This window comes from Rhamphochromis sp. 'chilingali', assembly GCF_963969265.1.
Source record: "Rhamphochromis sp. 'chilingali' genome assembly, chromosome: 1".
NCBI classification, from domain to species: Eukaryota; Metazoa; Chordata; class Actinopteri; order Cichliformes; family Cichlidae; genus Rhamphochromis; species Rhamphochromis sp. 'chilingali'.
The window spans coordinates 20,763,918-20,779,997 of record NC_137929.1 but is presented as its reverse complement, the minus strand read 5'-3'; the positions used below and the strand labels follow the sequence as shown (position 1 = coordinate 20,779,997).

The following is a 16,080-nucleotide window of genomic DNA, read 5'->3' as shown; positions in this document are numbered from 1 at the left end:
TCATCCATGCTCCCTTGTTTATGTGTCGTTTTCTGTCTCTTGTCCTCTATGCATGATTTTTAGTTATGCCTGTGCCTCGTTCCCCTTATCTCTTTCCGTGTTCTTCTTCTTGTGTATCATTTGGTCTCCCCAGTCTGTTATGTGTTTCATGTCTGCGTTTTCCATGTCATATCGTCAAGCTTGTGTTGTCATGTCTACGTCTCACGATGTTTCCTATGTTATTTTGACAGTCTGGTGTTCCATGTTCAGTGTGTTCAGTTTTGCCTCCCCTGTGGCATCGTGCTCATTTGTGTCAGCTGTGTTTGCCAGGTGTTTCCACTTCCCTCATTACTCTTCTGTGTCATGTCTCCATGTTCCAATGTGTATGTGTTAGTCCCCGTAGGGAAATTACTCCTTTGCATTTAACCCATTCACCCAGTGAAGCAGTGGGCAGCCACCAATGCAGTGCCCAGGGAGCAGTGTGTAGGGACTGTACCTTGCTCAGGGGTACCTCAGGGTAGCCGTTCAGTTTAGTTTTCCCAGTTTAGGTTATTGTTTATTCTCAGCTTGGTTACCTTGTGCATTGCTTTGTATTTCTCCGTCAGCCATAATAAACGACTCACTTTCAGTTAATATTAAGTTTGTTTCCATGATTTGTTTTGTCTGGATTTAGGTCTTCTGTTTTCAACTCCACACATTCTTCATCCGCTGCCCTTGACAAAAATTATTGTCATGTCATCTTTATTTCCAATGTGCAATCACTACTTTATATTATTTTTTAATAACTTACATTATTATGTTCCAATTTATCTGTTACAGGTGTTTCATCAGGCACATTTGTTGTGACCCAGAGTCCCGATGTTTCTGTCATGGAGGGCGAGACAGTCAGCATCACCTGCTGCTGGACAGAGAAGTTTGAAAGAATTAGAGTGAACTGGCTTAAAAATCAAACAGAAATTAGGAGTGATCAGCCTAATGCGTCTCTGAAAAAGGAAGAGAAGAAATGTTCATCTTTGAATATCTCAAGTGTTAGAACAGAGGATTCAGGGACGTACATCTGCAAGGTGACTGCGGAGATACCATCTTTAACTGAGGCTAAAGGAAATGGGACAGTCATCACGGTTAAAGCCAAAAAAAAGAAAGACAAAAGAAATCGTGAAGAAGTGAAAAAAGATGACAACACAGATCAGCATATTGCTCGAGGTAGGTGACAAATCACCAGAATGCTGACATACATGTTTATGTAAGCCACTGGGTTGTCTAATATAGGTTTACAGAGACATGATCAGGTCTTATGAGCAAACATCATTTAAAAAAAATACTGATTGTGTCTCGAACGTTATTAGTAATGTTTCACTAAAAACATATGAATGTACACTCACAAATCAACAGCGGTGTTATACATCTGCTCTCACATGATTAGCAAACCGTGCACTAGGATGATGGTGGTTCATAATCCCATATGCAAATGTCTGATTGTGTAGATTTTTAAAATGGCACAAAACCGCTGTGGAACCAGGATAGCAAAAATTAAGTTCATATTTTGTCAAGTTGTGAAGAGGCAGTGTTGGGGAGTAACAGGATACATGTAGCGCCGTTACATATTTAAAATACAAAATATGGGTAACTGTATCCCGTTACAGTTAACGTTTTAAAAGGTGGTAGTCAGAATAAAGCTACTTTGTTGAACTAAATGGATTACGCGCGGTCTTTTCCTTTTTCATATGTTAGGCTATGCCCTCTCTATTTTTGGAAACCCAAACAAAACATGCATTAAAGAGGCTCAAATGCCTGTGTCTCAATCTCACTGCCCATGTCACCTCTACTTGCCGTGATGCCACATCGCTTGACGTGAAGAAATATTTTTAAAAATTATTTTTCAAAAAAATGATTTAATATGAAGGCAATAGGCAGAGTGTTACAGGCATGGCCCTAAAGAATGTAGCCTCATGGGTAGGGTAGTCTGTGCTGCAGGGAGAATGGACTGCCATACCTGTGATGTGTCTGTGAGCGCGAGGAGCGAGAAATGGGGAGTGGAAAAGTAAGAGCATTCATCGAGCAGAAACGGGAGATGGAAGCATGTAAATATAATAATAACTGCTGCAGCCAAAAAGAGTGCCTGACAAGCCCAGTTGTAAGTAAGCTCGACTCGACTGTACGCTATGTTCGTGTTTTTCTCTGAAAAAATAAGTTCCGTTGGAGAAGTCTTTCAACGCCTCTCTCTATCTCTCGCTAGCAAAGTTGACCCAGGCAACAAAGTAAAGCTAGTTTTCGGCTACGAGCCCGACATATTAGCCAGAGGTCCCTTTACGGTTTTATGTCTTTACGGTTCAGAGCAGCGGATCCATTTTATATAAGCGCGGAATTGTTTTCTATTCGTGCAAAAAGTGCAGCCTTACCTAATGTCAACCTACTGTTGCGCATTTTTTATTGATATTTGAAAATCTAGTTGGTATTGTTATGGCGAATAACCTTCAGTAATAGTAATAAATCACACAACAATAGTACATTCATGTAGTTGTAAAAAGCATGATAATATATTAAGTAATCCAACGTATTCAGAATACGTTACTCTCATTGAGTAACGTAACGGAATACGTTACAGAATACATTTTGGGTCATGTATTCTGTAATCTGTAGTGGAATACATTTTAAAAGTAACCTTCCCAACACTGTGAAGAGATGAGTGGTATGGACCTAAAATGCACAGGAGTGGATATGTTGAACAAACGACAAGCCCTTTATTTGGCCAACAAGTAAATAAAAAAATCTAAAAAAAATCTAAAAGGGGTGTCAAATGTACGGCCTGCGGGCCAAATCCGGCCTAGGAGATAATTTCATATATCTGTTATTAAAGATCCGTCGTTATGTGGGAGCCGAATCTTCAGCCTTGCTGAGAAACCGTGCATGGGAGGGTAGGACTTTATTTTAATGGGCACACCATGCGGCCAATCACATGCGAAGGCAGAGATCACACCATTATGTAAAAGAAGGAAGGGCAGCAGACATTCCTAAGACACAAAGAGACGTGAGCCAGTGTTCCAGGTTAACTGGTTTTTATCCTAGCTGGTTAGATCTGTTTGCACAGTCCATTCTCCGTGCAGCAGATGTTGGATTTTTTACTGAATAGTCTTCTCTGTCTGTCAGCGTCTCGTGGAGTTTGACAAGATTAATGACGTTGACCAAGAAAGGTCTCCATCTCCAGCTCATGCAAATATAGACACGTATCAATATTATCCTCAGACAACAGTGAAATTATGTTAAAAAAATTAAATCAGAAAGTCTTCCACCTGTCGTCGTGCCCGTGTCTTTCTGTAACATAAATAACAAGCCGAGATTTTCCTCACAACACAACCGATGAGCTCGACTGACCGTCGGGTTTGCCTGCATACATCCTGTTCACCTGTCAGCTGTTTAAAACCTGCTGATATAGGAAACACGCCCACGTTAACCGGTGACGATCACAGCTTAATATGGGCAGCTGCTGATCAATATAACGTGAAGTTATTCTGCACAAAATAAGCAAATGTATCTTTTTTCCTCAGCGTAGAGCTGCTGGAGCTCGTGCTTCCGCTCAAAGTGATTGATTGTTTCTCTTTTTCTCTTTCTACTATAGACATTTCTGTTGTTTTTTTGTTTTCAAAAAACAAAACAACAACAACAGTCAGGGGACAAAGATGTTTTCAAGTCTCATGCTGACTGTTTTCTTCCTTTTCAACAGCAGCATTTTCTTCAGTATGTAGAAAAACTGTTAAATATGTAACTTCTTTACACTGACAGGAAGGAGAGTTTCACTAGTCGGGCCCACTTAAGTGGGCACCATATGGCATTTGATGCTCCTGCTTTAACTGAAACCTATACTGGGAGACTATACTAGAACATTAGGAATTGGGGACATCAGGGTGACTAACGGTCTGAGGGATAAAGCGAGACAATACATATGATGATGAGGGGAAGTGGACATATGGGAACACAACTGAACTGAACACACTAAATGATTCAAGGGGAAGTGAAACAGAACACGATGCAAACAAGACAAGTGACTACCAACATAAAACAGGAAATTACACAGACAGCAGACAGCTAGGGAGGCAAAACATAGAGAAACCAAACAGACATGTGGACACAACCAGAGAGACAGGGATCACAAAAGGGAACCCACAACCAAGGAACAAAACTACAAACAAACTCAAAAGTGTAGGGAAAACCTACAACAAGTCATAAATCCACAAAACTCAAAACACTGGCATGGAGTTATCACTCCAGCCTGTGGACTGTGTATAACCTGTGTGCACCTGATCAGATGCCTCTGTCGATGAATTTCAGAAGCCCGAAAGGAAGAAGTATTCACTTATCTCATGAGGACTCTGCCCGTCCTCGCCTTGATCACAGCCTTCTTCTGGGTCTACCATGTAGGGAGCAAAGCTCAGCAGAACTCAAAAGGTACAATACAACACAAAGCTCCAGTGACAGCCGTTGGTTACGCTGCATAATGACCGGTTGATTGTCATATTTCAGCTTCTTCTGGAAATAAACCAACTTCAAGTCAAAAGCAAGAGCAAGACGAGGAAGAGGAAGAAAGAGATGGAAGAGCAGTAGAAGCAGCAAATGAATGTTAGATTAAAGTGTCTGATAATAAAATCTGATTACAAATAGAAGAACTGTATTCTTTTGTTACTGATCAGTTAAGAGTATGTATAGTTTTATTCTTCATTCATTCAAAACAACAAATGTTGGCACAACAAAAAGTGACTGCACATGTAAATAGATTGAAAAGTGAATAATACCACAACGCATGAGAAGTAAAGTGGGTAGATGGTGTCTGTGTGGAAGTATTGTGTCCGAGTGACACTTGTCAGTTGACTGTTGATTCAGTGTGAAAGGTTTATCCTGTGCCCTCACATCTTGAAGTAAGTAAAAAAAAGAACCTCTTTGCTTTCAGATTTGTTCCTATTCTTTGTTTTCATGTTCAGTTAAACTTCAGGTAATTCTGCCATTAAGCTACTAAAAAAATTGGAATAAAACGTTTCTGTGTTTTCTTGCACATGTTTTAACGGCACATTTGTTGTGACCCATACTCCAAATATGTCTGTTCTACTGGAGAGAAGTCTGACAGAGTGAGTGTGAACTAGCTAAATAAGACAAAGGAAATGGTAGACATCAGAATTCTAAAAATGGTTGATACAGATAAGCTTGTTGCTGGGGGTAAGTAACAAAATGTCCTGCCATACTTCATGTTGATACCGTCCCGTTATGGACTGTATGATGCATTTGACAAATAAAGAACCTTGAACCTTGAACCTTGATATTATCTTGCTAGTAGTAAAAGTCCGAAAAGCTCCACTTGAAATGAGCAAAAACCCATAAAAATCTAGGTTGAGCACCTGATCCTGTTTACAGTTTTAGGATTATTGTATCTGTACAAAGTTATAGACCTGATCTCAAAGAAGTCTTCTTTAGCAACTGAAGAAAATACAGTATTTAAGAGCTGCTACAGCCTGTGCAGCTATATCAGTGTCATCCATGCTTGTTGCCACTTTTATGTTTTACTTTGCAGATCACATTAGCTAAGTCTGCTAAAAACTGAACCACAGACTTGCTTGACCAGTAAGTATGAGTCTGTAAGGTGTAAGGTCCAGCCGATTGGAGCACTGGGGATAGCAGTTGTTATAATGTAGCAGTGCCTTTTAATCGTGTTTTCATCTAACAAGAAGCAGTTCTTGCTACCTGGTAGTGAATAACTTGTGTTTACCTCATCAGATGAATTTCCCAGGTAGACATGTTCATTTCAGTCCTAACACTCTACCTATCCTTACCCTCAGCACAGCTTTCCTCCACCTATGTAAGGAACAAAAAGCCACATAAGGCTGAAAAGAAGCTAGTTTTCAATATCAAAGTGTAAATGGAAAATTTATTTATTTACTTTCTTTAGCCTTCCATCTGTAGCACTAAATGTCTGTCCTTTAACTATTTGCTCAAAACAGTATGATTTTGCTGTTATGAAGAATTCAGCGAAGAGAAGGAAGAAAAGCTGTGGCTTTGAACTCTGCAAAAACTGAGAAAGATGAGACTAATCTGAGCTTTTATTTTTCTGTATTTCTGTGTAAAATATTGAACAATTTTATGTCTGTATGTCCAGTGTGATAAAGCTATTTGAAAAGTCCCATTGATAGAAACTTACACAAATTCCTAAAACAGCATGTTCTGTAAAGTTTTAGAGGAGCAACACAGTAAGTACACAGTAAGAATGAATGTACTTACTGTCTAAAATTAAACTTCCTGTTAATAATTTCACATATTGCATATGATATAAAAGTCTTTGGCCACCCCTCATTTTCAAATATTCATCAAAATACACAATTAGAGAAATTCAGCTGTCGAGGCAGTCCACACTGTTACAGTAATTTTGAGATTCATGCTCTAGGGAAGACAATCTGTGACCTCCAGTATAAGTTTTTCTATCCAGGTACTATTTTACTGTGTTTGCAGTGTGTTTGGAATCATTGTAATGCTGAAAAATGAAACTGTTGTCAGTCAGACACATTTCAGATGGTACTGCATAATTGTTGGTACTTTTCTACATTTAGAATGATTATATGTCGTAATGATTTGTCCTTTGCAAAGTTGTCTGTTATGTGTAGACATAACACTTGTGTCATGTTTGTGTGCGGTGTTCAAGGGATTCAAAGGTCAGTATTAAGTGGCTCAACAAAATAAAAGCTAAACAAAACAAATAAAAAAACAAACAACATTCACCTGAAAATGGCCAGATATGAGAACTGGACTGAAAAAAATTAAATGAACTTAAAAGGAAAGAAGAAAAACTTTGAACTGTTGCTAAGACTGAGGCATGGCTCGAGTGTTTTGCACAGTACTGTACAATGTTGTTTGGTTTTTGTTCTTTGTTTTCTGTGTCTTTGTTTGTGCAGCTTTTCAGTCATCCAGGTCATGGGAGTACTGTCGTATTTCAAATGCAGTTTCATCAGCCTGAAACACACTGGCTGTTCAAATGTCTTGCTTACCTCATGGCACACAGGTTGAGAACTACTGGTCCACCAAACAATAAATCTAAATGCTAAAGGCTATCAATTGAAATGTTATAGCTTTAAGTTGCTCAGCTTTTGTTCCATTACTGGGAGAGGGAACAGCGGTGATGGCTGCTACTAAGTTTCCAGGAAGTTGGATTGTTAGCATGGTAACCCTGTAATTTAAGGTGATCAGATGAACTCTATCTACTAAATGCCAGCTTGACAGCATTTAGCTCAATTCAGTGCTGTACTAACTTTCAAATTCACACAGAGTACAGCTATGCTAGTAGCTCTTAACAGCATATCCTACAAAACACAGACTGTATATAAGATGGATTTATATTCTGATAATTTTAAGTGGGTTTTCATTAGATAAGTTGAAACCATAGGTGATAGGGAACTAGTATTTTCTTGGTACCCATGCTTAAAGGTACAGTGTGTAAAATCTCACCACTAGGTGTCAGTAGATTGCATATTGAAGTGAAGTGAGTTCTGTTTTCTTATAAGTCTATGAGAATGCATCAAATTCTTGGAAAATGTTACTCCACAGTAGACCATGTATATTCAATATTCAAAATATTACTGACTCACTAGCGCTTTGAGGGCTCCAGAACAGTAGAAAAGCGCTATATAAGAATCAGTCCATTTACTATTCCCTAGTGATAACTGACTTGTGACTGACAAGTCACAGATGAGCTGGTTGTTACACTGTTACAAAATAACGTTGCAATTGTTACTGTACGTTCTAAAACTGATACAATTGATAACACTTTAAATAGCATTATAACTTTAGTAAAATACATGTATTTACATTGTTTTATGTTGTCACTGCAGTGTTACAATAAAGTCTTTTGTGACTATTATGTTTTTCACTTTCTTATTCATGCCTATCCTGTTGCTCACTGATGAGGTTTTGGCACTGAAAACTACTCAGCATGTAAAGCATGTAGTGTGTTGTCACTTTAACAGAGCCAATCAGGGGAATTCACAGCACACTCTAAATAACAACTCAGGTTTTTCTCTGCTTGGACTGACCCAGGCTGTGAGAGCTAGTGTGACTGGCTGCTTTGCGGTCTGGCTCAGCTCCCAACATGCAATGGCACGTATGCAGCAACTGTGCCAATCAGCTCCACCCAGCACCACAAACTGCTCCACCTTTCCTCCTGCAGGCAAAACAACAAACCACTATCACAGTTAGGTTTAAGCATAGATGCTAAAAGACACCTTGTTCTTATGTAAGCCGCACTGTTTGAAAATATGTGACTCCCTCAGAATGAGACTGTGATGGGGTAATAGAAATCTCTAGTATCATCAGGTGTGAAATCAAAACATGTGGATGTGTCGACTGCTTCAACCCCTTGGGAAACATAGTAGCAGCAAAAAGTAGCTTCAGACTCTGAGGACTTCACAGAATGACAATTCACGTCATTTATGAACTCTCAATTCACGTTTTCAGGTGACCTACATCAACTTCCTCCCGGATGTTTTCAACAAAATAATAATAATAATAGAACAAAAGCTATACCACTACAATAATCTGGCAACGTAAAACCTCCAAAACAGTGCAGTTAAAAAAATAAGTCAAATATTAAAATAAATTAATGTTAACATGTAAACTTTGTATGTATGCATGTGTGTAAACTTGCAAAGATTGACTTTCAAACAATTTTAATAACAATTCTTGAACAAAAATACAGTTTATTACATTATCTGTCCTTAATATGTATTTTATTGTGACCCCATTTCAGCATCTCTGCATAAGGATAAAAAAAGTGTCCTTTTCAGTCGGAAGAGAAAGGTCTGAGTCTTAGTCACAGCTTCTATAGTTTGTCTGTAGCTGCCGTCTGTCTGAAGGAGGAAGCAGCAGCATCTGTGGGTTTTCACACTTCTCTAGAAAACAGAAGATCTTTGAAGAAAACATGGTGCACAGTGTGTGTGTGTGTGTGTGTGTGTGTGTGTGTGGTGGGTGGGACTAAGAGAAGATGTGACAGATCAAGCGATTGTAACTGTTCAGTAGTGAATCAGTGTGGCAAGATGAAGATCTTGCTAAGTAGCTTGCTTTTCGCCTCTCTCTGTACCCTGTCATCCTGGAGTAAGTAGAAACACAACTTAGCAAATTATTTAGTTTTTATACCATTCCTCTCTAAATGGAAAAGTTAAGTTTTCCTAAATTTGTTTGTGATAAGTATTCAAGCGATAAATGAATGTCTGATATTATTTCTTCTCAATATGTCAGTGTTTAAAGTTCTTAGTTCTAAGAAGTGAGACTAACTTAGATCTAGAATGATTTATAAAGATACAAGGCTTTTTAAATAACAGATGTAAAAGACAACAAAATTATTATCATGACATCTTTATTCCTGATGTGCATTTACTACCTAATATTGTTATTTGTTTTCTATAAAAATCACTATAATGTTTTTAGAAGCATGTCTGTGTCTGTGTAGGCTCTCAGCCATCCAGGTCATGGTAATGCAGGGGTGTCGGACTCCAGGCCTCGAGGGCCGGTGTCCTGCAGGTTTTAGATCTCACCCTGGGTCAACACACCTGAATAAAATGATTAGCTCATTACCAGGCCTCTGCAGAACTTCAAGACATGTTGAGGAGGTCATTTAGCCATTTCAATCAGCTGTGTTGGATCAAGGACACATCTAAAACCTGCAGGACACCGGCCCTCGAGGTCTGGAGTTTGACACATGTGTGGTAATCTAAGGATATGGAAGGAAAAGTGACTGAACTACTTAAAGTTTCTTGAAGACATCAGAAGCTTCTCTGATGTGAGCTGAAACATCTTCAGGAAACCTAAAAAAGTTCAGTTGCTTTTCTTTTCATGCTACTTGAAAACATATCTGCATACTGTATTTGTACCAAAACCCTGATGCTTTTAGCTTTAGAAATCATGCAATATGTGTGGTCTTGTAATGACTTATGTTCCACTTTGTCTCCTACAGGTGTTTCATCAGGCACATTTGTTGTGACCCAGAGTCCCGATGTTTCTGTCAGGAAAGGAGAGACAGTAAACATCACCTGCTGCTGGACAGAGAAGTTTGAAAGAATTAGAGTGAACTGGCTTAAAAATCAAACAGAAATTAGGAGCGACTACTTTATTAATCAGCCTAATGCGTCTCTGATAAAGGAAGAGAAGAAATGTTATTTTTTGAATATCTCAAGTGTTAGAACAGAGGATTCAGGGACGTACATCTGCAAGGTGACTGTGGAGATACCATCTTTAACTGAGGCTAAAGGAAATGGGACAGTCATCACAGTCAAGACAGGCAACGATACTGGGAACAACTGGCAAAGTGCACAAGGTTCAGTATGGTGACATGTTCAAATCCCTTTTTACGAGTGTAGTTGATATTTAATCAATATCAACTGTAGACTGAAATCAACTGTACTGTCACTGTCATTTTAGGTGGCTTGGTAGTCTTAATAGACAATTAATACAGTTTTTATCCCTCTTTTTAAAAAAAAAAAAAAAAAAATTACACAACATTTTACCATGATAGTACCAGAAGGCATTGCATTTTTACATGAGATAGATGGATGTAATTATTATTATAATATTATTACAAATTTAACAGATTCTTTATATCCTGGGAATCCAACCAACGTGATCATTTCCCTGGCTGTAGTGGTTCCTTTGCTCCTCATCACACTCGTCTGTTACTGCACTCTGCGAAGAAAACAAGGTACCAACTTTAAATGAATACTAAAGCATCAGAGACACAGTTATGAGTGGTGGACTGAACAAAAATATTTCTTTGTTACTTGTGTTTTTGTCTATACATAAAGACACGTTGTATTTAACTCTTTTAACCAAAGAACATGACACAGGTATCACACACAGGAACACAGGTTCATTTTAAACAATAAACAAAATAATCACTTGACTATAAATGTGCAGTTGTTTTATGATGAGATAGTTCTCTGTGATATACCTCAACCTTGGCATTATTACTGGACTATATTGGAGCCAATTCAAACAAGTTAGGAGCTAATATTTCCATATACGTAATAAAAAGTTGGAGCAGGAAATGCACGAGGATTTTAAAAAAACTGTGTGAGTTTCTGTACATGCTATTTGAACAGCATTCATTTAGTACCTTCTGCAGTCCGCATTTTTCATCACGCAAAACTATTCCTGAAAAAGAAAAGTTCCAAACAATCTGCATCAAAAGCCTTGAAATTAGGACTCGTAATGTGGAGGCTGACACTTTCCTCACTAATACATTTGCACAACTGTCAGTTTGCATGGCAGCAAAGTTTAAGTGTTGTGGTAAAACCGATGAAAGAAAAATAGTAACTGAGCCACAAGGTTTTTGTACTTACATTAAACTAAAACCAGGTGTGAACAAACACGTCTGTTAAACAAAATAAAACTAGGCTTTAAAAAAGTACTAACTGAAACTATAGTGTACACTCACGAACTAGTAAGTAAAAAATAAATTAAATAAAAAATATATATGAAATGTTTTTAGCTTGATTCTTCGACCACCTGTGTTTACTGGGACTTGTTTAAGATAAAGCGCTTTGAGTTCTCAGATAGAGTAGAAAAGCGCTGCATAAGAAACAGTCCTTTTACCTGTTGGCATCTTCATGGCTGTGACTCAAAGACCTGCAAAAAGTGCTGCTTGTTTTGTAATATCTGTCACTCCTGACACACTCATTATATTAAATACAACAAAGCTGACCCTGACATGAGAACATCAAAATATTTTCAAATAAACTAACTAAAAGGAAGAAACTAACTGAATCTAAGAATCTACACTTAATGTAAAAGTTCTTTGAGGGATCAGAAAGAGTAGAAAAATGCCTTTTATTTATTTATTTGGTATCAAGTCAACTAGTATACTAAATAACAAATGTAATGGATTTTAATGCTCCTGACTGATAAGTTTTTCAAGGGTTTCATTAGAAGAAATATCTTGATACCTGGAAAATAGAATAGAACCGAATAGAATAGGACTTTAATGTCATTGTCCATGTACAACGAAATTATGGGCGTTCCACGCCAACTGTGCAGGAGTGTAGAAGACAGCAATAAATAGCAAACAGAATGATATAAACAGTGTAGATGAATACGTAATAGAAAAGCACACAATCAAAGAGCTTGGAGGTAGTTCAAAATGAAAATGGCAATTTTCAGAAAGTTCTCCTACAGGATCCTCTGTATAAACAACAACATAGACTGTCTTACAGAGCACCAAAGTCTATCATATATGTTAGTGGCGGAAAACAAATGTGAAGTATATTTGAATGTAGTTGTAAGAAACCAGTTGGAACACAATGAGATTTATCCAGGTGCTAGCTTCATCTCATCACCTTAAACAGTCAATATGAAGAAAGTAAACATCTACTTTTTTTTATATTTTAGAAAAATATTTTGACACTATCAGTTCAAATTGAATTGTCAGTTCTTGTAACCTTATATTTAAAGTATGTACCACAACGGTGAAGTTCCCATAGACTCTCTTTAAATACCAAACAGCAAACGATTGTTTGCAGCAAACAATTCTATACACATCACAACTCATGTGGCGCTCTTACAGGAAACATTAACCCATTGTGCAGCACAATGTTAAACTATAATACTCTGTGCAACCCACTGTAATGAAATTGGATTGGGTAGGAGTAATCTGTAATTTTGAACAATCTGTACACGTGACAGCAGCTTTCTACTGACTGAAAGATAAAAGAGCTGCTAACAGGAGGCCTGGTTGTGATAACAAGCAGAAAACTTTGGGTTTTTGGATCACATCACTTTTTTTTTCTTTTTGTAAGTACCCTACCACTTTATAATAACATGCGTTTTTACTTTATTATATTTATAACACTGAAAACTCAAAGTCGTTCTACACTACAAGCTGCATTCATACATTCATTAATACTTGATTCACTAGGAACAATTTGGAGTTCAACCTCAAAAGAGCAAATTTCCTCTTGATAGATGATCTACTCATGAAACAAGTCTACATTGAAAAACAACAACAACATAATAGTGTTTCAATTAGAAATATTTGGGGCTGAAATTGAATAGCGTTGTGTGCCAAGGATAATGTTTTAATACACTAGGGTTGTGAAAAAGGCTGCAAAATTGTGTTATCAAATAAAGAATGCAATAGTTCAAAATGGTTTAGTTTTTAAACTGACTGCTGGCATCAGATTAAAGAAGAAGCACATGTAGATATGGGCAAATCTAAAGTCTGATTTAATTAAAAAGAGGAAGCCAGTCACTGAAGAGCAGATGGTCAATGAGCTGAGACTGGCACACGATGATAGCTGAAACAGCTGGTTCAGATACTGCTGGAGGTGAGTAATTGATGCAGATATGGAAAAACAAAACACTGTGGTTGGTGCCGTCTCCTCACAGCAGGAAGGTTCTTGGTTTGAGTCTCCACAGGTGCAGAAGTGAAGTAGATAAAGTGTGAATTATTGTAAAGTCCATTTCATCCCATAATAACAGGATGCCACAGTTTAAACACTGACAGAGATAAGTTTGTTAAAATAAAATGAAAATATAAGGAGGGATGAAGTATTGTAACATGTTTGTAACATTACAGTAACAGTAACAGAGACCGAAAGGATTAAATGCGGCTCCCAATTAGGTCATTATTTTAAAAAGAAAATGCAATTTAAATCCTTGTAATCATTTCTATGTGGACGTGTGTGTTTTCAGCACTAGCAGCCCGAGTCATCTACGAGGTTCCCCACGTAGACTCCGAGATGGCAGATGCAGACAAAGACAGCACAAGCTCCTCCAGAGGCTCGTCTCAGTGGGTGAGAACGGGGTTCATTTCAGGGTGATGTTTTAGTTAGTTTAGGGGGACAATAGGAAACAGTACTGAAAATCATTTTTAAACAGTCCAAATACATGTTGATCCATTTTCACTGAGTTATTCACGGTGACTTCAACATTGAGACATCATAAAAATATAACTGACATAATGTTTCTACCTAACTATGTGTTAAACTCAGATTGCCTGTTGAGTTTTAGGTTGTGCATTTTAGGAAACACTGACCTGTGGAGCGCCTCGGTCTGTGATGTCTGACTGATGAGCTTCTTCTTTATGTCCTTCTCTTTCAGCGGCAAGTGCCTCTGTATGAATCCTTCTACTTCGAGCATGTGGATCCCAAAGAAAGTAAATGAGTGTCGGCTCCAGAGTTTTCTTGTGTACTTTCTGTCCTGTATATAGCATATTTTTCTTACATTTTTGCATGATTGCAAAAAACCCCATATGTGGTTGTAAATATGTATGTATTTTTCTATAAACTACATCTTAATTAAAATTAATTTCAGTGATGGGGTGTTAGTCCCATAAAGCCTGAATCACAAAATAATAATATGTTTATGTGTTTATTTAACCTTCTGACAAATAAAAAAATAAAATAAATGATGAATTTGCATAGTTTTTAATTTGTGGCATCTTTGCTATATTCAGGATTTTTGTGTAATTTCTTGCTTAAAAATGTTTTGTGCAATTTATTTCGGTATTTCAGGGGGAAAATCACTCTGATCATGCAGACATCATATAGGATACACCCAAAATCACAGGGTTATACACTGATAATGGTACCAGGCAGAATTTGATTGGGCTAAAACACGATCAGCAACAGTGAGGGTTAAAAATGCGACACTGAACACGCAGGTTTCGTAATGATTACAGCTTACGATTAGGATGCTGAATGGAAAGTGTGGTGTTCAGGGGTGACTGTATAGTAGGTCAGTGACAGGAAGTGGAAAGTACGCCTGTGACGGGCGAAGGTTTGCTATGTGTGTGTTTGTCGTATCAACCATACAAAACTTGTACATCTCAAATAAATCTGAGACATTAAATGCATGTCTCTGATATTATAAATGTGTCCTCATCATTCAGTACATCTTCTCTGTATTCATGTTATAAGGTCAACGTTTCAGTGTTTTCACCATGATTGAAGGCAGAATCAGACCAGTTAGCGACGAGCTCCTAAAATACCTTTTCTCTGAACACTGACCTCCAAGTTGACTTAGCAACCCATTTACATACGTGATGTTTATAACTATAAACATTTTTCTCATCCTGGTTCTTGCTGGCTCAGTGCTCCCACAGTACAAGCTACAGTCACACATTTATTCAAGCATTCAGAACAATTTGACAACAATTTAAATTTGCCCAAGGAAATCAAACCAGCGGTTTTCCTGTTTTTAGATGACCTACCTAAGCATCTGAGCCAAATGTCCTAGTAACATTTGGTGGTGAGCAAAGACTGATAGACCTCAAACTGCAACATATACTATTGCAGAAAACACGAGATGCTTACATGCAGTGCTCCGTCTTTGGGACAACGACGGCATGACGATTGTCACTGAAGCATTTGATGTGTAATTGAAGTGCAGACTTTCAAGGTTTAATTCAAACTATTTAAGAATTACACCTATGCTTTAATCCTTGGATGAACGAACAGCCAATGTCTGCCCAAAGTCTTTAGCCATTGGGCTGAATGTCTGCTTTTTTGCTAAATGTTCTAACAACTGAAGTCAAAGTCAGCTATTGTCAAAGAACATATGTACAGTCATACACAAGAATTTGCTCCCATGGTCCTAAGTGTAGACTCAAACAATATAAAGATTAAAAGATGAAAAATAAAACAGGAATCTTATGTAAAACACCATACAATACAATACCATCTTATATAAACAGCAGTGTCCAACTCAATCATAGTGATTGTGGGCAAGTTCGCGTGGGTGTGCAAGTGGGGGGTGGGGCAGTCAGTGAAAGGGCAATGGTGGTGGTTCAGAGTTTTATATGTTTGGGGGTTGGGGGTTTCAGAGGAACGAGGCGAATGCAGGTCTGGGGTTCATGTGTGTGACAGCAGGGAGTGAATTCAGCATCCCGACAGCCTGACGGACGGAGCTGTCTCTATATCTGCTGGTTCTAGCCCGGAGGCTCTTCAGTTTCCTTCATGATGGCAGCAAACTGAAGATGCTGTTGGACGGATGAGTGCAGTCACCTGTAATACAGAGGGCTTTCCAGATTAGGCAGATGCAGTAGCTGTCCTGGAGAGAGGGAAGAGAGGTACCCACAATCCTCTC

General features: G+C 38.1%; 1 protein-coding gene and 1 long non-coding RNA gene across 2 annotated transcripts; both read left to right on the top strand.

The window, feature by feature from the left end:
• The first annotated feature begins 1,985 nt into the window (after positions 1 to 1,985).
• On the top strand, positions 1,986 to 4,586 carry LOC308404528. Its single transcript, XR_013973141.1, has 3 exons — positions 1,986 to 2,113; positions 4,306 to 4,422; positions 4,498 to 4,586. It is a non-coding gene; the product is annotated as an uncharacterized lncRNA (long non-coding RNA).
• A 4,399-nt stretch (positions 4,587 to 8,985) lies between these two features.
• On the top strand, positions 8,986 to 14,379 carry LOC308405018 (uncharacterized protein). The gene is made up of 5 exons (XM_080895398.1): positions 8,986 to 9,099; positions 9,959 to 10,318; positions 10,592 to 10,699; positions 13,687 to 13,787; positions 14,095 to 14,379. The coding sequence occupies exons 1-5, from the start codon at positions 9,042 to 9,044 to the stop codon at positions 14,155 to 14,157; spliced, it is 690 nt and encodes a 229-aa protein (XP_080751524.1). The 5' UTR covers positions 8,986 to 9,041; the 3' UTR covers positions 14,158 to 14,379.
• Positions 14,380 to 16,080: the final 1,701 nt, after the last annotated feature.